The 23,288-nt window shown below is 52.5% G+C and overlaps 1 protein-coding gene across 2 annotated transcripts in view; it reads right to left on the bottom strand.

The window, feature by feature from the left end:
* Nucleotides 1–23,288, bottom strand: part of LOC115914108 (acid-sensing ion channel 2-like) — an 85,878-nt gene that overhangs the window by 11,956 nt on the left and 50,634 nt on the right. For both annotated transcript variants that reach the window (XR_004061415.1, XM_030966461.1), the window contains exon 3: nt 7,483–7,610. Coding sequence is in view for 1 of the 2 variants with exons in the window: in XM_030966461.1 (XP_030822321.1) it covers nt 7,483–7,610 (128 nt within the window). In the remaining variant the exon portion in view is untranslated. The remainder of the gene's footprint in view (nt 1–7,482; nt 7,611–23,288) is intronic.

Here is a 23,288-nt window from a genome sequence, read left to right as displayed (position 1 = left end):
CTGCATCCCCCCTTCCAGGAGCTCCCTGACTCCTGGGATAACTCACTGGGACAGCAACACTCACAGGTGACAATGAATGTCCTGGTGGTGACACTCCATCCTGGAGGTGACACTCCCAGGTGACAGTGAACATCCTGGAGTGGCAGCAGCTGTGGAGGGATCAGCTGGAATTTCTGCCTGGCAGACTCTGCTTTACAAACTGGAAGAGCTCCACCAAGCTCTCCCAAGCAGGAGGATCTGCACATTCCCTGGAAATGCCTGGAGTTTTCCCCCAGCTGCTGCTCCCAGCCTGGCACAGGAATCCCTGGGCTCAAATCCAGGGGGAATCCATCCCTAAGGGCTGCCCTGAACCCCTGCCTGGCCAAATCAGGGCTGAAACCTCAGGAAAAGCCTTTCCATGCAGAGCCTTGATCCTGTGGAGCTGCTGAACTCCTTTAGGGCTGGATTCCTGCTCTTGTGGCCCTGGAGCTGCTGGCAAAGGCACCCCAAGGAGCAGGAGCAGGATGGAGGGAGCAACCCCAGCCCTCAGCTCGGGAAGGATTAATGGGAGAGACTTCATTGGGCTCGATCCCTCTCCCTGCAGCCCCTCCAGATCCAGATCCTCCTCCTGAGGGGTTCCTGAGGGATTCCCTTTCCTTTCTGCCAGATTATCCCAGCTGGGGGTTGGTGGGAGGGATTGGGGCTGGATCAGCCCCGGGATTTGGAGCTGCTCCCTCCACCTATGGAATGCAGGGTGACCCCAACACCTGGCAATGATTGGCACCGATCCATGACTGGCACCTGATCCATGACTGGCACCTGATCCATGACTGGCATCTGATCCATGATTGGCATCTGATCCATGATTCAGAATGTTGAACAATTGCTTTATTAACACTGTATTACATTAATAATATATAATATCTATACTAAAGAGATACTAAAGAACACTAAACAAAAACCCCTGACTGTCTGAGACAGCCTGGACACAGCTTTGACCCAGTTCACCAAGGAATCCAAACAACCCTCAGCAGAATCCAATTAACAAATCACTTTGGGCAAACAATCTCCATAACATATTCCACGTGTGCAAGAACAAGAGCAGAGAATAGAGATAAGAATTGTTTTCTCTTCTTCTCTGAGGTTCTTACTGCCTTCCCCTGGAAAAACCCTGTGAGAGAGAATGATGTCTCTCTCTGTTGAATGCGAATGCCACATCCACCCTCCCCTGCTGCCCCAAAGTGGGAACAAACCACAGCAAAGCAGCAGGAAAAGCAGGGGAAAGGCAGCAGGGACACCCCTGCCCTCGGATCCTGCAGGATTTGTGCTCCCTGGCAGCTTCCCCAGGGCTCCTCCTCCTGCTCCTGTGTAAGAAATCCAGCTCCAGCCTCTAACTGAGACAGACTCCCAGCCTGGCCCTTTTGCAGTCATTAATAATTAATTAATGAATTAAACACTTTTCCTGCCCTCCTGATCCCGGCTTTCTCCAGGATTACCCAGATCAGTTCCCATCTGGCAGGTACTGAAAGGGGAAGGAAAAAATGCATTTGACTCCTTGGAAGCTGGATGGATTCTGCTTGTCCCAAATGCCAGGAAAAGAGGGGATGAGCTTGGGAAACCTGGAGGGAAAAGACCCCAGGGCAGGGGAGGATCAGCTCCTGCCACAGCCCTTCCCTGGCCACATTCCTGCCTTTCCACACTGCTGCTGGCACGGAGCATCTGCCCACAGCCAGAGGTCACCCTTCAATTACCTGGAAGTGCTATCCCTGGTTTCCCTGCCTGTTTCATTTTCTCAAACAGGGAAACGTGGTGGAGATGATCCCAGCAGAGGCTGGAGCAGTTTGATAAAATCCTGGAATATCCCAGGCTGGGACGGGTCCCACAAGGATTGAGTCCAGCCTCTGTTTCTGACCAGGATCCCAACAATCCCACCCTGGGCATCCCTGGCAGTGCTGTCCAAACCCTCCTGGAGCTCTGGGACCATTCCCTGGGGAGCCTGGGCAGTGCCAGCACCTCTGGGGGTGGTGAAGAACCTTTCCCTGATCTCCATGCCAAATCCTCCTGTCCCAGCTCACACCATTCCCTGGGCAGTGCCAGCACCTCTGGGGAAGAACCTTTCCCTGCCCCATTTCCCTCTGGCTCTGGGATGGATCCAGCACCAATCCCTGCCCAGACCCCCTCACTGGCTGATAGCACCAAATTCCAGCAATTCCAAGGAAGGATCCAAGCCCTCCCTGAACATCCCCACCCGGGCTGGGTTCCTAATGAAACCAGAACCCTCTGCTCCTTAAGGAGACCTCCAGCAGCAGCAGCAGCTTCTTGGAATTTCCATCCCAGGCAGCTCCAGCCCTTGTGGAATGCTGAGAATCCCAGAGCAGCCGTGGCTGGCTGATCCCAGCTCCCAGTTAATGGTGCTGGAATTGTCTGTTTGCCTCTCCAGCTCCTTTCCCATCCTGCCTGTTCCTTCCCATTTGCTCCCTGCCTGAGGAATTGGTGTTCAGGGATGAATTTGACCCTTCCAGCCCCGGGAGCTCCCTTGGGGCAGAGCTCAGGGGTGTTACAGGGCTCACAAGTGCCCAGGGGAAATTGGGATTTTGGAGCTCCAGGATCCTTCTTTGCAAATCCAACAGGAACAGCAGCACTGAAACCTCCTGGAGATCCATAAAAAGTCCAGGGCAGCCCCTCCAGAGCCTCATCCCAGGTTTGCTCCCATTCCTGCTCCCCCTGGATGGGCTGGGCCGGTGGCTCAGGTGCAAAATCAGCCCTAAATCCCCAATAAAGTGGAATTATGGAATTCTAAATGTTGGAAAAGCCCTCTGAGATTGAGTCCAGCTGTTCCCTCTAGGCACCACTGCCCCATGTCCTCAAATGTCACATCCACACGGATGAAACCCCTCAGGGATGGGGATTCCCCCAGGAATCTCTGCCTCTCCTCCTGCTCATTCCCTGGCACATCCAGAGGCAGCCAGACCATTCCCCCTCGTTCTCCCAGAACATTCTGCCTGGATTTGTTGGACCCAATTCCCAAACTCTGGCAGAAGTGCCCAGTTTGGGGGTGGGGGGAATTGGACTCTGAAGTTTTCCTGTTCTCACTTTTCCACCTTTTTATAGAATCCTCTTTTCCACAGGGTGCAGGGGGAGCAGGAAACCCAAACTATTCCCTCATCCTCAGATCTGATGTCTCTTCCTGACTTCCCTTCCCATCCTCTGCCTCTTCTCCATCCCTTCCCTCATTTTCCCATTTTCCTTTGCATCCGTTCCTGATTCCCTCCCAACCCTGTTGTCCAACCAAAACCCCTCTCCTGCCCTACAAATTCAAAGTTTTCTTCCATCTCCTGCTTCCAACTGCTCCTGTGCCATGAAGGTTCTGTGGGATTGGTTTTATGGGATCTCCTTGTTGAACTAATTCAGAATTTAAGGCTAAATTGGAAGGAATCCACTGGGAGAGTTTGTGGGATTGAGGGGAACAAAGAAATCAGGGGGTGATTCCAGGAGGGGTCAGACCATGGGTGGGAGAAAATGCTTGGAGCAAGGGTTAGGAAATGTGAATCCATGGAATTATGGGATGGGTTGGGTTGGGAGGGCCATTAAAGCTCATCCAATTCCAACCCCAGGGACACCTCCCACTGTCCAAGGTGCTCCAAGCCCCCTCCAGCCTGTCCTGGGACAATTCCAGGGATCCAGGGGCAGCCACAGCTGCTCTGGGAAATCCATTCCAGGGGCTCCCCACCCTCCCAGCCAGGAATTCCTCCCCAGCATCCCATCCATCCCTGCAGTGGGGGGGACAGGGACAGGGACAGGGCAGGGATGGATGGGACAGTGGCAAGGAATTCCCTGGACACACATTCCCTGTGTCCTGGCACTTCATCCCTTGTAAAATGACACCTCAAACATGGAAATGTTCTTTAATTCCTCCTAATTCCCAAACCCCAGTGCTTCCACCCTGACTGGGTTTCCAAGCCATCACTGCCAGCCCTGAATCCCATTTTCCTGCCTCTCTAATCCCACTCTGGATCTGCAGGTCTGTAGCTCTGCTCTCTATCCCATAAAACCTTGGGAGGGGATCAGTCTCCAGAGCCCCATCAAACAACATTGTTCCACTCAGAACCTGGGGCTTCACTGAATTTTTATGGCCAGCTTGGCAGGAATTGCCCTTTTCCAGGTGCTTCCCATCTTCCCTGAATGCCCTGTGCAGCTCTTTTGGGAATTCTGATCCCACTCCTGATGGAAGAGGTTTGGGTGATGCTGACATGCTGCAAAAACCAGCCTGGAAAAGGGCAAGGAAGGAGGAATTTCTCTTTCTCCGTGGGATCAGCCCTTCAAAGGATGGATTTTAGTGTGTCCATCCAAGCCTTGGTGCCATGGTCAGGGAAAAGGGGAATAGTGCAGGGATAGTGCAGCTTCCCAAGGTCTGGAGGGGGAGATTCCAACACCAACACCCAGAAGTGCCAGGAAAGGGGAACATGGCAAGGGATCCATCCAAAGCCAGCAGTGCTGGGAGCTGCAGGGCAATTCCCAATTCCAGGGGGTCCTGGCCTCCCTTGGGATCCCTCTGGAGGTGATGGATCCTTCCCTGGGCCAGCTCCCATTCATGAGCACACAAAGCTCATCCAACCACTCAGGAGCTGCCACAGAAACACTCCCAGAGACGCCAGAGCAGCCCAGGGGAGGCCCAGGGAACCCAGCTGGGATGGGACTGGGGGGCTCATCCCATGGGAAATGGGGTGAGAGCCCCAGGGCAGCAGCTCTGGGCTCATGGGAACCCCTCCAGCTCCTTTCCCTCTGCACTTGGGCAGGGAGGGGATCCAGGGAGGATTTTCCATCCTGACCCTCCTGGTCTCCTTCCATCACCCATCGTGTGCTGGCTCCTGCTCCCCTCGGGGAGCTCAGCCCTGGCTGCCCTGAGCTTCAGGGATTGCTCCAGTCTGGGATTTCATGGAGTCCTGGAATGATTTGGGTTGGAAGGGACCTTAAACCCATCCAGTGCCACCCCTGCCGTGGCAGGGACACCTCCCACTGTCCCAGGGTGCTCCAAGCCCCGTCCAACCTGGCCTTGGACACTGCCAGGGATGCAGGGGCAGCCCCAGCTGCTCTGGGCACCCTGTGCCAGGGCCTGCCCACCCTCCCAGGGAACAATTCCCAATTCCCAATATCCCATCCATCCCTGCCCTCTGGCAATGGGAGCCATTCCCTGTGTCCCGTCCCTCCATGTCTTTTCCCTCTCCAGAAATATTCCCCTCTCCATTTTCCCTGCAGCCCCTTCAGGTCCTGGAAGGTCCCAGTTTGGTCACCCCTGGTGGCTCCTCCAGGATGAACAATCCCACATTTTTTAAATCAGGAAGCATCTCCCTTGGCCACGTGTCCAGAAGCAGCTTGGGCCTCTTTAACCCATCCACCACATTTTATGGCCAAACCTCCTGCTGGAATTGCTTTCTCAGGAGTTTTTGCTGCTGACTCAGCATTTCCACCCTGCCACTGCCAGGTCCCTCCCAAGGTCACTCCTGCAGTAACTCCCAAGGTGGGAAATGCATCCCAGGAGTGTCTCCTTGCAGGAACCACGGGGCTCAGCCACTGCAGGAGGAGCAAAGCTGATTTAATTCCCATTTTTCCAGCCTGAGAGCTCCTTGTGAAGGGAGATTTTTAATGAGATGCCAACCACGGACAGAGCTGGCTCTGGACAGGGGAATTTGGGGAAGCTCTGGGTGGAAAGCCAGGATTTATGCCCTGGTCCCAAGATGTGAATCCTCACTGGTGCTGAGCAGCTGCAGCCCTGGGAAGGCAGAAAATCAGGGAGCAGAGCCCAGGGAATGCTCTGATGCCAGAGTGGGATGGGGAGAGAAGGGAGGGATTTGAGCAGGGCCACAGGGAATGATTCCAGAGCCAGGAATGAACCCCCCACACCCCAATTCTGTCCCACAGAGGACCCACAGCTCCCACCATCCCAAATCTTCCCCACTCCACACTTTTTATCCCTGGAAAAAGAGCTTTTAACTCCCCAAGGCTGCTCTGAGCTGGAAGATGGGAAATCAGCTCCACTTTTTCTTTATTCCTGGTTTTTTTTTCCCAGCTGCAGGATCATTTATTTTATGGCCCAGGATGTAAAACTCTGGGTTCAGGACCCCAATAACTGCCTGGGCTCAGTCCCTGGGGGATTTACTAGAGCTGTTCCACCTTTGGCTCTGGTTTATTAAAGGAGCAGCACAGGCAGAGAGATTTAGTTGGAAAAACCCAGACTAAATCAGGGATTGGGATAAAAGCTACACATTGGGAAGGTGGGGGAAGCCCAATGTCCCTGAGGACTATTAATTAATTAGAGGAAGTTATTAATGGCTGTAATTAGGTTAAAATTATTTTCTGGGAGAGGGATTGGGGTGGGAGCTGAATGCTGGAGATCCCTCCAGCTCTCCTGAGAAAAGGCTTTGGAGCCCTCAGATGATTTTAAACCAGTCAGAAAATCCCAGGAATGAGCCCTTCCCTCTCCCAAAACTCCGGCAAAACCCCTGGAAAAGGGAGACCCTGGAGCTGAGAGTCCCTAAATCTGTTCTTCTGTCCTCCACATCTCCCATGTGGAAGGGGAGATTTGGGGAGGAATGTTTCCCCCTCTCTCTTATCTGGATGATGTTCTGGTTGGAATTCTCATTTTTCAATGGAAATTTTGGAGTAGGCAGTGCTGGCAATGGGGTGGGGAAGGATTTCAGCAGCTGCAGCAAAGCCTTGAATTTGCACCAATTTAACCCAAAGCCCTTGAGATCTTCTCTGCAGGCTCCAGCTCCCAGCCCTGCTCCCAAATCCTGTCCAGGATGAGATTTTTAAGGATGGCAAATCTTTTCAATCACTGCTGGAGCTGCCAGGTGGGTCTGACTTGAGGAGCTGTTCCCAAAATCTCTGAGCATCAGGTAGCACATGATGCCCTGTCCAGCCCTTTCCATCCCTGCCCATCCATCCATCCATCCATCCATCCATCCATCCATCCATCCATCCATCCATCCATCCATCCATCCATCCATCCATCCATCCATCCATCCATCCAGATGTGTCACTGCTGATGATTCCCAGGCATCCCAGGAGAGTTTGCCATCAATCCTGTGGATATTTTGGTGTCACCTGAAGGATTCCTGCTGTTCTCCATTAGGATACTCTGTGCTCCTGCCTCTTTTTATATCCTTGGAATGTGTTTCTTCTGGGGAAACCCCAGTGGGTTGGACAGGACCCAACACTCGGAGCTGCCACAGCTCAGCTCCAACCATGGAAGAGCAAGGGATGAAATCCATCCCGGAGATGGAATTACTGTGGGACTTTAAGGAACTGTGGGAATGCAGGACTGTGGGAATACCCATGGGAGATAACCTGGAAAAGCTGCCCTCATCCCAAGAAATCTGAAGCAAGGCATCAAAAACCTGTTAATGATGGAGCTGCATCTCAAGGGGCATCAATTATGGAGAAGGAACCTCTCCCAGGAAGCCCTGGAGGGATCCTGGGGTGGAACAGGAATTTGGGACTTACCCTTTGCTCCTGGGTGGCCACGAAGGTCTGGAATCCGGGGGCCACCCCAAATCCCAGCTCCTGCACGAAGGGAGGCTCGGACTGGCTGTGGATCTGCACCTTGACTCCGGCCTCGAACGTTGTCTCCTCTGGAAGGGAAGGGGGAGGTTAAGGAGCTCAGGAACAGCTGGGATGTTCCCACCTGGATGATTGGATCCCTGGTAACTGAGGGAGGAGATCCAGCAGCAGGATTTGCCAGGAGCAGGCCATTCCTAGGCCTCATCCCAAATCACCTCCCATCAGCACCAGGAGCATCCCCAGCTCCTGATCCCAGCTCCCCCTCCCTGGAACAGCAGCTCCAGCCTGCTCTGAACTTCCAAGGAAGAGAAACCAGGAGAAAACCTCCCCTTTCCAGCTGGAATTTGGTTCCAGGACACTTTGGTGACATTCCAACATCACCAAACCAAACCAGCTCCTCCCTCCCCAACCTGAGCCGTTCCCACTCTCCAGGAGGGCTCCAGTACTGAGGATTCATGAATTCATGGATGCCCCTCCGCTGTCCCATCCCTGGCACAGCCCGAGGCCACTTGGGAATGTTGGTCATGAAATGACATTAAAAAAGTCCTAAATTTCAAGGAATTTTGGGTTTGGCAGCTGCTCCAAGCTGGAAAAGCCTTTTGGGCTTGGACACATCAGAGCTCGGGGTGATGGGAGGTTCCCACATCTCAAATCCATGTAGAGTAACTCGAGGTCAGTCCCTCTGTTCCACTAAAACAAGTGGACAAAAGGCACAGAGAGGCTTTGGAAGCAGAATTGATGAGCTCAGATCAGCCCTGTGGGCTCCTGTCCCAACACACCCGCGGTGTCACCTCCTCTCCTGGGGATTCCTGCTGCTCCCACACCCCAGCAAACCCCAGGTTCCATCTGGGAATAAGGACTGGCAGAGGAAGTTGTTAATGAGGCCCAATTTGACCTAAACCTGGAATATTCCTGGCTCTGGATCCACGCTGGTGGCCAGCAGTGCCACCTCCACATCTGAGGAGTTTCTGTTGGAGGATGAATCATTCCTCAGCCTCCCACTATCCCGTAGCATTTTCCTACAATCTCATTGTGCATTTCAACTTCTGACAGCTCTGGGAGAACCTTGGCAATCCCAGCCATTCCCAGCTCTGGAGCTGTTCTCCAGGGTCTGCACAAAGAGGCGTGGGAGGACACGGGCAGGGGACAAAGGGACAGTGAGGAGACTCTGGATGAGGTTTTGTGGATCTCAGGAATTCAGGACTTAACTCTGCTAGCAAAGGGATGTGCTGCCTTCTCCCAAGAGGATTTTCCTCACAGGATCACGGAATCCTGGAATGGTTTGGGTGGGAAGTGACCTTAAAGCCACCCAGTGCCACCCCTGCCGTGGCAGGGACACCTTCCACTGTCCCAGGCTGCTCCAAGCCCCGTCCAACCTGGCCTTGGACACTGCCAGGGATGCAGGGGCAGCCCCAGCTGCTCTGGGCACCCTGTGCCAGGGCCTGCCCACCCTCCCAGCCAGGAATTCCTTCCCAAACTCCCCCCTAAACAGAGCCTGCTCACCCAGGAGCTGCCAAGGCAAACACGGTGAGACCCCACAGGTGGGATGGGTTTAGGTTGGGATTTGCCAGGACAAAAGGAACATCCCAGTGCTCGGATCCCCTCCCTCCAGCCCCTCCAAGGTGTCACCTCCCAGCTCAGCAAAGCCATGGCCAAGGGCTGAGCCAGGAGTTTGGAATTCTGGAGACCCCAGGCCAGACAGTGCTGTCACCTCCTGGGAAAACCCCAGCCCCACATTCCCACAGTGTTTGGGGAACAAACCCCTGCCAGCTCTTCCCAAATGCCTTTGGTGATGGAGAACACGCCAACCCCATCCTAATCCCATTTCATTCCAATCTCATCCCAACCCCATCCCAATCCCATCCCATCCCAACCCCATACCAACACTATCCCAACGCCATCCTAACCCCATCCCAACCCCATTCCAATCCTATGCCAATCCCATCCCATCCCCATTCCAACCCCATCCCAGTCCTATCCCATCCCCATTCCAATCCCATCCCAGGCCCATCCCCATCCCAATCCCAATCCCAATCCCAATCCCAACCCATCCTAATCCCAATCCCATCTCCACAGCCCCACAGCATCCCAGGGTCTGCCCCAGCTGCCCCAATCCCATTCCAGGCCAGGCTCAAACCCTTCCCAAGCTCCCCCCAGCCCCAATTCCCATCCCATTTTCCCGCTCCTGCCGGTCCCATCCCACCCCCACGGCTCTGCTGGGTGTTGATCCCCTTCCAGCACGCCGGAGGAGATTCCATCTGCTTGCCTCACTAATTCCCTGACACCTCAGATGAAAAAACTCCTATTTAGCTTAATTTGTTGGGCAACAGGAATTTTCCCGAAATATTTTCCATCCAAAACTCCTCTGCCCATTTCTGCACCTGCCCCAGCTCGAATTCCATGGATTTCCCATGCCCAGAGGTCTGTCCATGGGTAAATCCCTGTCCATCCATGCCCAGGTCCAGCCTGCATGTATCCAAATTAACCCTAAAACCAGCAGGATTTGGAATTCTAAATGGGAAATCCTGGAATGAAGCCAGTGCTGCCCATGGAAAGGGAGGGAAGAGCCACAGCATGGAAAAAACTTTGGGATTAAACCCCAAAATTGCAGAATTCCACCAGTGATGATACCCAGGAAAACAAAACAAACAGGATTTTTTTTGGACGAGCTGCCAACCCCAGGCATCTTTCCTTGTTTCTCCTGCACAAGGATGAAACAAAAAAACCCCTGGAATTGGCTTGGAAAAATTGTCCCTTCTCATAAAAAATCTATTCCTTCCAAAATTCCTGTTTGCTGCCAGGAGAGGCAAGTTAAAAGCCCAGCTTTGATGGCAATGCCTGGATCAGAACTCACTGACTGCATCCTAAATATTCCACACCTGTGCTGGGATCCAGGAGCTTTAATGGGGAATAACTATTTCTTGGAATTGTGGCAAAAGGGAGGAACCAGCAGCACCAAAAATCTGGGTTTGGGGCCATTCATTTCTGAAGGAACTTTCCCTGGACACACAATAAATCCCAAAGGGCTCCGTGGCAACCCCTGGCACTGGAGATGGCTCTGAAGGTCCCAGGGGAAAATCCCAGCCATTATTTTATTCATATTTCCAATTTTAGGAGTTTTTGACAAGTTGACATTTTTGTTCCAATTTGATGATTTTTTTTTCCAATTTTAGCATCATTTAGAATGGCTTTTTATGGGAATTTCTCCTGGACTTCTGGGGCTGAGCCACTGCTCTGCCCATTTTTTCTGAACAACCATCACTGTGGGGAAAAATAATCCTGGAATCCTTGGATTTGCTCAGAGAAACTAAAATCAATCCCACTCCCCTGGGATTGGGTTGCACCTCCCAGTTTTTAACCTTGTTTGGGATGTTGGAAATGCTTCATTTACCCCCAGCCCCACTCTCAGGGCTTGGAGATTCAGTTTATAGCCTATTACAGGTTGGGAATAATAAAAAAATCCTTGGAAACTGCATTTATCCACACAGTAAATCCACTCCTGCACCCAGCAGTCTCCCAATGAATCCTGAGCCCATTTTTTGGAATCACCCAGCAATGTGGGGAAAAATAACGCTGAAATATTTGGATTGGGTCAGATAAATTCAAAATCAATCCCAATCCCTTGGGATTTGGCACGTCCCAGTTTTAAGCCTTATTCTGGGATGTGGGGAAGCCCAAACCCTTCCTTCATCTCCAGCCTGGAAATTCAGGTTTTAGAGCATTCCAGGTTGGGAATAATCCAGAATTCCTTGAGAACTGCATTTCCCCGCTCATTAAATCCATTCCTGCTCCAGGGCAGGGTCTCCCAACAAATCCCGAGCTGCTCTTTCCCCTGCAGGATTAAAGGAGCTTGAATTAAACCTGGGATTAATTCAGCACCTGCTCCCAGCTGGCTGCAGAGGGAAGCTCAGCTCTTACTCCTGCTGTTGCATTTCCATGACTTTTTTGGGAAGAGCATCCCTGGAAAACTCTACAGGGAGCTCCAGCAGAGTTGGGAGCAAGCTCATCCCTGAAAACTCAGGAATTAAAATCCCAAAAGCCAGGAGTTTACCTCTCACCCTGCCTGGCCCTGTGCAAACACATCCAATTCCCCCTGGGAATCAGCAGCTGGAGCTGATCCTGGCACTGATTTGTTGGGAAATGAGGATACAGCTGGAACTGGGAGGTGCTTCTGGTGGAACTGTTATCAACAGCTCTGAAATAATCTTAAATTCTGGAATTGCGATCCTGTAGTTCTGGAATTGTTATCCTCTGGAACTGTTATCTCCAGCTTTGGAATTGTTATTCCCAGCTCTGGTATTGTGATCCCCAATTCTGGAATTGTTATCCTGAGTCCTGGAATTGTGATCCTGTAGCCCTGGAGTTGTCATCCCCAGCTCTGGAATTGTTATCCTGTAGCTCTGGAATGATTGTCCTCTGGAGTTGTTATCCCACAGCTCTGGAACTGTTATCCTGTAGCCCCGGAATTGTTATCCTGAGTCCTAGACTTGTTATCCTGTAGTTCTGGAATTGTTATCCTCTGGAACTGCTATCCTACAGCTCCGGAACTGTGATCCTGTACCTCTGGAATTGTTTTCCCCAGCTTTGGAATTGTTATCCTGAGTCCTGGAATTGTGATCCTGTAGCTCTGGAATCGTTATCCTCTGGAGTTGCTATCCCACCACTCTGGAATTATTATTCCACAGCTCTGGAATTGTTATCCTGTAGCTCTGGAATGTTTATCCCTAGCTCTGGAATTGTTATCCCACAGCCAGCAGCTTCAGGGGGATGTTCCTGCTTGGAGAAAGCCAAAGTAGGTCCCACACGGCTCCATCTGGGAATTCCTCAGTTAATTCCCATAAATCTCCTGCTCTGGACAGAGAGAACAGAGCTGGGAAAGGTTTCACTGTCCTGGGCCTCAGTCTCCCTTCTGTAAAACAGGAATGACATCCCAAGGAATTCCAAGGGCTCTTCCCACCCCCAGGGATGAGGGGTGGGAAGAGCCCTTGAGGGGCTTCCATGAGGGGCCCCGGGGCAGCCGCAGAAGCCACATCTGGCAGGGAGCCCAGATGTGCATCCCTGGAGGGCACTCTGGGACCAGGATTCCTGGTGTTCCTCGGGAAGGAAGGACCTGGAGCAGGGGCCAGACATGGCCCAGGAATGCTGTGGGATGCTGAGGTCATCCTGAGGTTTTCCAGCATCCTTTGCTTGGTATCACCATGGAAACGGTGAGCCCGGGCTCCCCCACCTTCCCAGGGCTCTCACAACCTTCCCAGGGATCTCCAACCTTCCAGGGATTCCCTCTTCCCAGAGCTCCCACAACTTCCAGGGATCCCCCATCTTCCAGAATTCCCCACCTTCCCAGGGATCCCCCATTTTCCAGGGATCCCCCATCTTCCAGAGCTCCCCTGCTTCCCAGGGACCTCCCCACCTCCCGTGTGACCCCTGGGAAGGGCAGGAAATCCCAGCACTGAGAAGCTGCTCTGGGTGTGCTCCCTGTTCCCACCAACCTCGAGATTCCCCAAATCCTCTTGTAGGAATGTGTCCCCTTTTGATGGAGTGACCAAATTATACTTTGTCTGCTTAAAAAGGAAAAAAGCCCAGAAGTTTCTCTCCTCAATTTGGTACAAAGACACCTCATAGGACCTTGGGGACTTCACCTCAGACCTGGGGCTGCCAACTGGACAGAGGCCAAGAGGTCCCACCCAAGTAATTAGATAGAGAAAGAAGAGAACAAAGACAATAATTGCTTTTGTGGGTGTTTTGGCAGAAGTAAGGACCTCTTGCCCCTGGCTTGGTTTTTCTCTGTAAGAGCTTTGTTATTTTGCCTTTTTAATAAAACCTTTTTGTTTCCAACACTACCTCAGAAGCCATCCTGCTGATTTTATGCCATTTGGGGTAGCTGGGCTATCTCAAGTGTGAAAGATTCTCTGAGAGCTCATAAGACCTGAAGAGTAACGCATCATTATTACACATTCCTCATTATTCTAGGAAGCAGATTGGATTTGTGTCCTCAGGTCACCTCCAGGCCCTGGGGGGCAGGGGATCCCTGGATGCTCCCTCTGCTCCCAGGGAGGCTCCTGCCCCTCCAACCCCTCCTTATCCAGGCAGGAATCCTGACCAAACTCCCAACACTCACATTTTTCCCAGACAAGGGTTTACACTGTCTTGGGTTGGAAATGCAAGATGTGGCTGGGGTGTGTGTTCTATCCCCATCTGCCAGAGCTGGGGCAGGTATCTGCTGTTCCTTGGGCAGGTTTTTCTTTATCTCTCCCACAGCCAATCCTCCCTCCAGGAGATCTCTGCTGTTCATGGGCCATTGATTATTAATTACCTTCTGTCCATGGCCAGTGAGTGTCCCTGCATGGCTGATCAAATTCCATCATCCCATGGGGAGATGCTGCGCCCAGGGGAGGAGCCAAGCATTCCTACCTGGACGCAATCTGAGCTTTGGGACACCACAGCAGCCTTTGCCCACTGCATTGCCAGAGGAGCAGCTTTCTGCTGCCCTGCATTGCCAGAGGGAGCCCAGGCCCATCTGCAGCAGCCCTGGAGCTGCAGAGGAAAACTCCCCCCATGTGCAGGATCCCTGCTCCAGCAGCAGCACAGCTGGCACTGCAGGAGGGCTGAGCCCCCATGGGATGGGGCTGTGCCACCCCCTGACACACCGGGGGCAGGGCATGGTCTGACTCTGGCAGGGTTTGTTTGTATTACTGCATTTTTATTTCATTTTTTAAAATTTTCTTCCCTAATAAAGAACTTTTAATCCTGCTCCCATATCTTTGCCTGAGAACCCCTTAATTTCAAATTTATAGCAATTAAGAGGGAGGGGATTTACATTTTCCATTTCAAGAGAGGCTCCTGCCTTCCTCAGCACACACCTGGCTTTTCAAACCTAGGCATATACATTAAAACAAAAAATCCAATTGCCATGGAAACATGGTTCCAAGGAAGCAGGAGCTGCAATCCCACCCTGGGAAAACGTGGAGTTGTGAAGGCACCAGTTTCACCAGTTTGGCTGCCCCCAGAGGGCTCTGATTTCCATGGAATTGGGGTTTCAGTTCCCTGGGAACAGGGAGGAGAAGCTGGAATCTGAATGTTGATCCCAGCTGAGGCCATGCAGCTTTTCCAGGGAAAATCACTCACTCCAGATTTGTCCTGGGGGTGTTTTTGCTGTGGGCTGAGCTCTGGGAGCAATCAGGGACAAGAAATTTCCTGGTGGATAAAAGGGATCTGTCTGCCACATGCACCTGGGAAAAGGGGCTGCTCCCCTGGGATACAGCGGGAGTGAGTCCTGGGGGCTCTGTGGGGTCTGGGGGAGCCCAGCCTGGCTGGATCCAAGGGAATAAATCCATCCTGGAGAAAAGGAGGCTCGGGGGAACTCAACAGCTCCCAGACAGGGTGAGGCAGCCAGAGGAATTGGGATTTCTCCTGGGAAAAGGGACAGGATGAGAGAGAACGGCCCCAGGCTGTGTCAGGGGAGCCTCAGGTCGGGTTCAGGGAAAATTCCCTCATGGAAAGGGTGGTCAGGCCCTGGAAGGGGCTGCCCAGGGAAGGTTTGGAGTCATCCCAGCTGTCACCACAGAATGAGACCTCTGCTGCAATTTCCCTTTGCTTCAGGGAGAGGGCACGGCAGGAATGGGAGAGAGGAGGAAAAATGGATTTGACAGGAAAAGAGGGAGACAGAGGGAATTTGGGATGGAGCAAAGGCTGGGGAAGAAGCAAAGGGGTCTCTGCAGTCTGATCCCAAGGGATGAGGGCACGGAGCCAATGCTTCCCTCTGGAATTCCAGCCTGGATGTGTCCCAGGCCAGGTTGGACAGGGCTTGGAGAACCTGGGACAGGGGGAGATGTCCCTGCCCAGGGGATGGACTTTAAAGCCCCTCCCAACCCAAAGCATTCCATGGTTCTGGAATTCCTACAGCATCAACTGGGATAAATATCCAGGACAAACTGCAGCCCTCACCTGCCCTGGGCTGGGACTCAGAGCCTCCCTGCAGAAATTCCTGATTTGGGTTTATTTGGGTGCTTTCCACCCCATGCCTGGGTCATGGAGTGGGAAGGGGCAGGAGCTGGGACTCTAGAGCTCCTCCCCAGCCTGGAGAGGAGGCTTCTCCCTGCTCCCTCCTCTCCCAGCTCCCTCCCTTCCCGAGGAGCAGGAGGTGTTGTACAACCCCATGGAGCTGCTGTGCTATTTTTAGGGAACATATTGCATTTGCATCCCAAATCTGGGGCCAGATGGCTCCATGGATATTATTAAAAAGCTCCTTACATAATCCAGGAGCAGGAGAAAGCCTCAGGATTCCAGCCCCGGGCTGGGAAAGGTTTTGCTGGATGAGCAGTATCCAGGAATTCAATATTCCAGCTCCTCACTCCTATTTAATCATTGAAAAGAGGGAATAAACTCTGGGAAGCTGCTCTCCTGGGGTCATCCCAGGGCAGGCAGGGATGCTCCTGCCAGGTGATGCTGCTTCCATGAGCAAGGAATACAAATCCCCTTCCCACCTCAGCATCCCTGGGGAATCACATGTGGCAGTGAAAGGAGGAGGCAGGAGAGCCAGAAGATCCAGAGCTCCATGGATATTATTAAAAAGCTCCTTACATAATCCAGGAGCAGCAGAAAGCACCAGGACTCCAGCCCCAGGCTGGGAAAGGTTTTGCTGGGTGAGCAGGAGCCAGGAATTCAATATTCCAGCTCCTTACTCATGTTCTATTAATTAATTAAGTTATTGAGTTTAATTTTTAATCATTAAAAGGGGGGAACAAATGTCTGGGAAGCTGCTCTCCTGGGGGTCATCCCAGGGCAGGCAGGGATGCTCCTGGGATGCTGCTTCCACGATTTCTCTGTGCTGGGGAAGGAATAAAAATCCCTTCCCACCTCAGCATCCCTGGGGAATCAGGTGTGGCAGTGAAGGGTGACCACAGGAGGGACAAGAGCCAGAAGATCCAGAGCTCCATGATTTTATTAAAAAGCTCCTTACATAATCCAGGAGCAGCAGAAAGCACCAGGACTCCAGCCCCAGGCTGGGAAAGGTTTTCCTGGATGAGCAGGAGCCAGGAATTCAATATTCAGCTCCTTGCTCCTCTCTATTAAACTCAATTTTTAATCATGAAAAGGAGGGAACAAGTGTCCCATAACCTGCTCTCCTGGGTGGGGTCATCCCAGGGCAGGCAGGGATGCTCCTGGCATGCTGATTCCATGATTTCTCCATGCTGGGGAAGGAATAAAAATCCCATCCCACCTCAGCATCCCTTGGGAATCAGGTGTGGCAGTGAAGGGGCAGGAGGGAGCAGAGCCAGAATCTCCAGAGCCATCCCCACACCTCGGGAGCTGTGGGCAGGAGCAGGGGGTGGGGAAGGAGAGAGATTCCCTGCAGGGAGGGAGGGAGGGATGCTCCTGGCATCCAGAGCCGGGGGTGTCACCCATCTGCCAGTCTTGCTCAGCTGCTGCCCCCAGGGACTGGGATGATCCCAAAGAAATCAAAATAAGGGAAAACAGCTCAGAAAGGCACAGGAGCAGATCCTGCTCATCCCTCCCCCTCCAGGAGCTTCCCCTGGAACAGCCTGAAAAACTTAAACAGGGAAAAGCTGCTGCTGGTTCTGGCTGCTGGAGGGAAGCAGAATTCCCAGGGATGAGGAGGAGTCCTGGCAGAGCTGCTGCCCCTTTGGGGTGGATGGATGGATGGATGGATGGATGGATGGATGGATGGATGGATGGATGGATGGATGGATGGATGGATGGATGGATGATGGATGGATGGATGGATGGATGGATGGATGATGGATGGATGGAGGATGGATGGATGGATGGATGATGGATGGAGGAATGGATGGATGGATGGATGGATGGATGGATGGATGGATGGATGGATGAATGGATGGATGAAGGATGAATGGATGGATGGATGGATGGGTGGGTGGATGAATGGATGGATGATGGATGGATGATGGATGGGACTGGGATGTTCAAGGGTCCAGTCAGTTTTTTGTTATGGAGGAAAGGGAGATCACAGGATCATGGAATGGTTTGGGTTGGAAGGGACCTCAGAGCCCATCCAGTGCCACCCCTGCCATGGCAGGGACACCTCCCACTGTCCAAGAGTTCTCCAAGCCCCATCCAACCTGGCCTTGGGCACTGCCAGGGATGCAGGGGCAGCCCCAGCTGCTCTGGGCACCCTGTGCAAGGGCATACCCACCCTGCCAGGGAACAATTCCCAATTCCCAATATCCCATCCATCCCTGCCCTCTGGCAGTGGGAGCCATTCCCATGGGTCCTGTCCCTCCATCCCTTGTCCCCAGTCCCTCTCCAGCTCTCCTGGAGCCCCTTTGGGCCCTGCAAGGGGCTCTGAGCTCTCCCTGGGGCTTCTCCTCTCCAGGAAAGGATTCTCCCTCTCTGTATCCCTCAGCATTGCAGCATCTCCCTCCCTTTGTCCCTCAGTGTCCCCAGGTGTCCCCCCAGCCCTATCCCCTCCTGCCACCCCCACCCTGGAGGATTTTATGGATAAATAAACAGAAATATGAAAAATTTGCAGTGAGTTTTGGTGGCACCCACAGGGCATTCCCAGCTCTGGGGCAGCAGGGGGGTCAGGATTTCCCAACCAACCTGGGAAACCTCCAGGCAGCTCAGGCTGCTGGAACTGGGCTGGAGAGAGGGAAAATAAACCAAAATATCCATCAGTGCCAGGCTGATGGGAATTGGGGTAGGAAATGGTGGGCTGGCACTGGAAGGTTTTCAATGAATGGGGAGAAAACAGCCGGAGGTGAAATCCATAGATAAGAATGGGGCAGAGCTGAATCCAGATGGATTTTCCAAGAGAGACAAACAAGGGAATTCCTCATTTTGTGGCCACCTCAGAGCTGACCATCAAGCCCAGTGGGCACCAGGATCCACCCCATCCCTTATTGAGATGGAAAATCCCTTTTTAAGGAGTATTGGAGGGTGGAGTGGCTCCAGTCTGGATTTCACCCCATTCCTCTCCCAAATCCACCCTCCCAGGTGCCCTCACCCCATGGGAGGGGCTCCAGCAGCCCTGGCAGTGGAAATGCCACCCCAGCTCCGGTCACAGGGGGTGGGGGATGGATGGGGACAGGGAAAGGAGCACCCCAGAGGGGCTGGGATGGGAAGAGGAGCGGGAAAGGAGGGATTTGGGAGGAGTCCAGCACAGCTTGGGTTGTGTCTGGCGAGGGGAAAGCTCCGGATCCTCTCTATAAATATTCCCAGGCAAACACCAGACGGGAGCAGAACATTTCCACTGGCAGGAAAAACAGTGGGGAAAACAAAGGATGCAGACTGGAACAGGTTATCCCAGGATACCAACCCCAACCCCTCCATCTGGGGACACTCCAGGCAGCCAGCCCCAGCTGAGGGTGCAAATAAAGAGGGGCTTGGAGATTTTCCCCTCAGAATCAGCTCTGACATCCCTTGGGATGTGCACTGTGAGCTGCTCCAGCCTGGAATTCCAGGGAGTCGGCAGGACTTGGAGGAAAAGGTTGGAAAAATTATGGGGGAAGTGTTGGGGAAGATGAAACAGGAAAGCCTTATAAATATGAGTGTCTGGCAAAAGATTTTGAGAATATAGAAACTATCAGCGAGATTGAAATGAAAGCAAGCTTTGAGATCCCTCAGTTACTGAACAACTGGAAAACAATGGTGTGGCTGGCTGAAGGTGATCCCCTTTTGATGGAACAACACCCTCTGCTTGCAGACAGGCCCAAGGGTCAGAGCAGACCCTACAGCTTGGCAGAAGGGGCCCAAAGAGGAGTTTTTAGGGTTTGAAATGTAACACAGGATGGTAATGTAATGATTCTTACAGGCTGTATGGAAATGCTATAGGATTTGTATCTTGTACTAGATTGGTTAGTGAGAATTAGAATATTCAGCACAGAAGATTTATTGTATTGGAACGGGAACCTCGCTCTCTTAGCTCTTACCCTGTTTACTCTCTCCCCCTCTCATCCTCTCTCCCCCTCTCTTCTCTCAGGCCTGCTCTGAGCTGTGGCTGGCAGCTCCCAGCAGAGCCCTGCACCCAGGCCCTTTGCAATAAACCCCAAGTTCCTGACCTGGCTGCAGAGATCTCTCGTCTCCGTCCGTCCCCACTGTCCCACCCCCGACGCTCCGACAGGGAAGCCTTCAGGGGAACACTCTGGGGGCTGGAGGAGCAAACTGGGGGATCCCCACTGGGACCAGGCTGGGGCTGGCTCCAGACTGGGTTTGGGGAGATGTTGGATGTGGGCAGAACAGGGAAGATGGGATCCTTCCCTGGAAGGGACAATTCCAAGAGAGCTGAAGGTGCCCTGGTGGGTCAGAGGTGAGCAGAGCCCCAGGGAGGGCAGAGCTGGCTCAGAGCCCTTCTCCAGGCATGGATTCCATGCAAGAGGAAACAGCCAGGGGAGGCTGGGGTTGGATATTGGGGAAATTCCAGTCCCTGACCTTGCAGGGATTTAAATCCAGGTGGATGTGGCACTTGGGGACAGGAGCCACTGGTGGCCTTGGCAGTGCTGGGGGATGCTGGACTCATCTCAGAGACTTTCCCAGCCTGACCAATTCCATAACCCTGCATTCCAAACCATCTTTCCTCACAAAGACAGGAATTCTGCCCCCCCCGCCTGGCCCATTTTGGGATGGTTAACATCAAATCCCTCTCCCCCATCTCCCCTCCAGACACCCCCGTTTTCCTTCCCTCACCCTGAGCTTGCAGGGACAGAACAGAGACTTTTCCACCCACAAAGCCCTTCCCTTCCTACTGCTCCCACTCCAGCACTGTCCCCAGCCTGTCCCAGCCCACGACGGTCCCCAGCTTGTCCCAGTCCAGGACTGTCCACATCCCCTCCCAGGACTGTCCTCAGCTCTGTCCCATCTCAGGCCTGTCCCCAGCCTGTCCCAGGACTGTCCCCGGCTCTGTCCCAGCTCAGGACTGTCCACATACCAGCCCAGGCCTGTGCCCATCCCTGTCCCAGCCCAGGACTGTCCCCAGCCCTGTCCCATCTCAGGGCTGTCCCCAGCCTATCCCAGGCCTGTCCCCAGCCTGTCCCAGGACTGTCCCCAGCTCTGTCCCAGCTCAGGGCTGTCCCCAGCCCTGTCCCATCTCAGGGCTGTCCCCAGCCTATCCCAGGACTGTCCCCAGCCTGTCCCAGCCAGGACAGGAGGGAGGTTGGGCAGTGTGGCCTGCGGGGTGGCACAGGGAGGGGCCCAGGTCAGCACAGGCTGCCTGTGGCTCCTGTCACTGTCCCCAGGGTGCCAGGTCAGCTGTGCCCACAGCCCTGGGGAGGCCCCAGGGCCACCCCTGGCCCCTCTGAGGGGCTGTCCCCAGCTGTCCCCAAAGGGAGGATGAGCTGATTCCCTCCCTCCATGGTGGGACAGCAGCAGGAAGAGGCTGAACCCCTGGGTTTGGTGCCTTTCCCACACCAGATCCATCCCTGCCCCTGCCTTGTCCCTCTCTGTCCCCAGCTGGGTCCCCCCACCCCCACAGACCCATTTTCTCCCCCCAAAATCAATCGAGCCCTGCCCAGCTCTGCCTCCTCAGGGAGCCCAGCAGGAGCCCTGGGGCAGCTCAGGTCTTCCCTCAGAGCACAGAATTTCATATTCCAGAGCTGCTGGTTTGTCCCTCCAGAGCAGATTATTTATTCCTTCAGAGAAAATTATTTCATATTCCAGAGCAGGTTATTTGTTCCTTCAGAGCAGATTATGGAATATTCCAGAGCAGATACTTATTCCTTCAGAGAAGACAATTTAATATTCCAGAGTAGATTATTTGTTCCTTCAGAGCAGCTTATTTAATATTCCAGAGCCGATTATTTATTCCTTCAGATAAGATAATTTCATATTCCAGAGCAGACTATCTATTCCTTCAGAGCAGATTATTGAATATTCCAGAGCAGATTATTTGTCCCTTCAGAGAAAATTATTTCATATTCCAGAACAGATTATTTATTCTTTCACAGATGATAATTTAATATTCCAGAGCAGACTATTTATTCCTTCAGAGCAGATAATTTCATATTCCAGACCAAATTATTTGTTCCTCCAGAGCAGATCCTTTATTCCTTTGGAGCTGTTTATTTACTCCTCCAAAGCTGATTTTTTACTCCTTCGAAGCAAATTATTTACACCTCCAGATCAGATTATTTAATATTTCAGACCAGATTATTTTTTCTTCCAGACCAGATCTTTTTGGCCCTTCACAGCAAATTCTTTGCTCCCCCAGCACAGCTTATTTAGCATCCCAGAGCAGATTATTTATTGCTTCAGAGAAAATGATTTACTCCTTCAGAGCAGATGCTTTATCCTTCCAGAGCAGTGTGTTTGTCCTTCAGAGCAGATTCTTTGCTCTTTCCAAGCTGTTTATTTATTCCTCCAGAGCAGATTGTTTAATATTCCAAAGCAGATTCTTTGCTCCTCCAGGGCAAATTATTTTTTCCTCCAGAGCAGATTCTTGGCTCCTCCTGAGGTGATTATTCAATATTCCAGAGCAGAGTTTTTGTCCTTTCAGAGCAGGTTTTTTTTCCCTTTTCAGAGCAGATTCTCTGCTCCTCCAGAACAGATTATTTTATATTCCCGATCAGATTATTCTGCTCCTCCAGAGGTGCCCCAAGCAATGCTGGTGTAAGAAAGCACTGCCAGGTCCTGCTGCTGCTCAGCACAAGGAAAACTCCTCCAGAGCCTCTCCAGCAGGGAAAACCGATTCCCAACAGGGAAAACCCATTTCTAGCAGGGAAAACCCATTCCCTAAAAGGAAAACCCCTCCCAGGAGTGAAAATCCATTTCCAGCAGGGAAGACCCATTCCCAGCAGGGAAAACCCTTCCCAGGAGTGGAAAACCCATTCCTAGGAAGGAAAACCCATTCCCAGGAGAGAAAACCCCTTCCCAGAAGTAGAAAACCTGTTCCCAGCAGGGAAAACTCATTCCCAGGTAGGAAAACCCATTCCAGGAGTGACAAACTCATTCCCAGCAGAGAAAACTATTCCCACCAGGGAAAACCCATTCCCTAAAAGGAAAACCCCTCCCAGGAGTGGAAAATCCATTCCCAAAAAGGAGAAACCCATTCCCAGGACCCATTTCCAGCAGGGAAAACCATTCCCAGGAAGGGAAACCCATTCCCAGGAGTGGCAAACCTATTCCCAGCAGGGAAAACCCATTCTCACATTCCCAGGAATGAAAAACCCATTCCCAATAGTGGAAAAACCATTCCCAGGAGGGAAAACCCTTCCCAAGAGTGGAAACCTATATCCCACACCCTCCTAAGCACCAGGAATTCAGGAATTGCCCTCGGGAGGCACCTGGGAGGTCTCAAGCACCAACTGGACAAAATGGGAGCAAAAGATTATCCCTGAGCTGAAGGGATTAATCCAATTAAATTTAATGAGCCTTTGGAAGAGACTTTTATCTCCAAAGCTTTTTCCAGCCCTGAGATCTCCTGGGGGTTCCCTGGGATTGATTAAAATGCTCCAAGCCCCTCCAAGAAGGAAATTGAGCCCCCCGGGGAAGGATTGGGATCAGGGAATGGCCTAGATGGTTCCCAAGGGAAACCAGAGCACCCCCAAACCTCACCCGAGGCTCTCAGACCTCACTCCCCGTGCTTGGAAAAAGCAGGAATAAAAATCCAAAGTCTGCAAACACCTTTAGAGCTCCTGGGGCAGGGAACAGCCCCACACTTTGTCACCTTGGTGGCACCACCCCAAATTCAATGGTTTTCCCCATATTTTCCCAGGTTTTCTCACATTTTCCCATATTTCCCTATCTTTTCCCCATGTTTTCCCATGTTTTCCCATATT

The sequence above is a fragment of the Camarhynchus parvulus genome, chromosome 27 (assembly GCF_901933205.1).
Source record: "Camarhynchus parvulus chromosome 27, STF_HiC, whole genome shotgun sequence".
NCBI classification, from domain to species: domain Eukaryota; kingdom Metazoa; phylum Chordata; class Aves; order Passeriformes; family Thraupidae; genus Camarhynchus; species Camarhynchus parvulus.
Note: the sequence above shows the minus strand (reverse complement) of the source record. Positions and strands in the feature narration are given on the sequence as shown.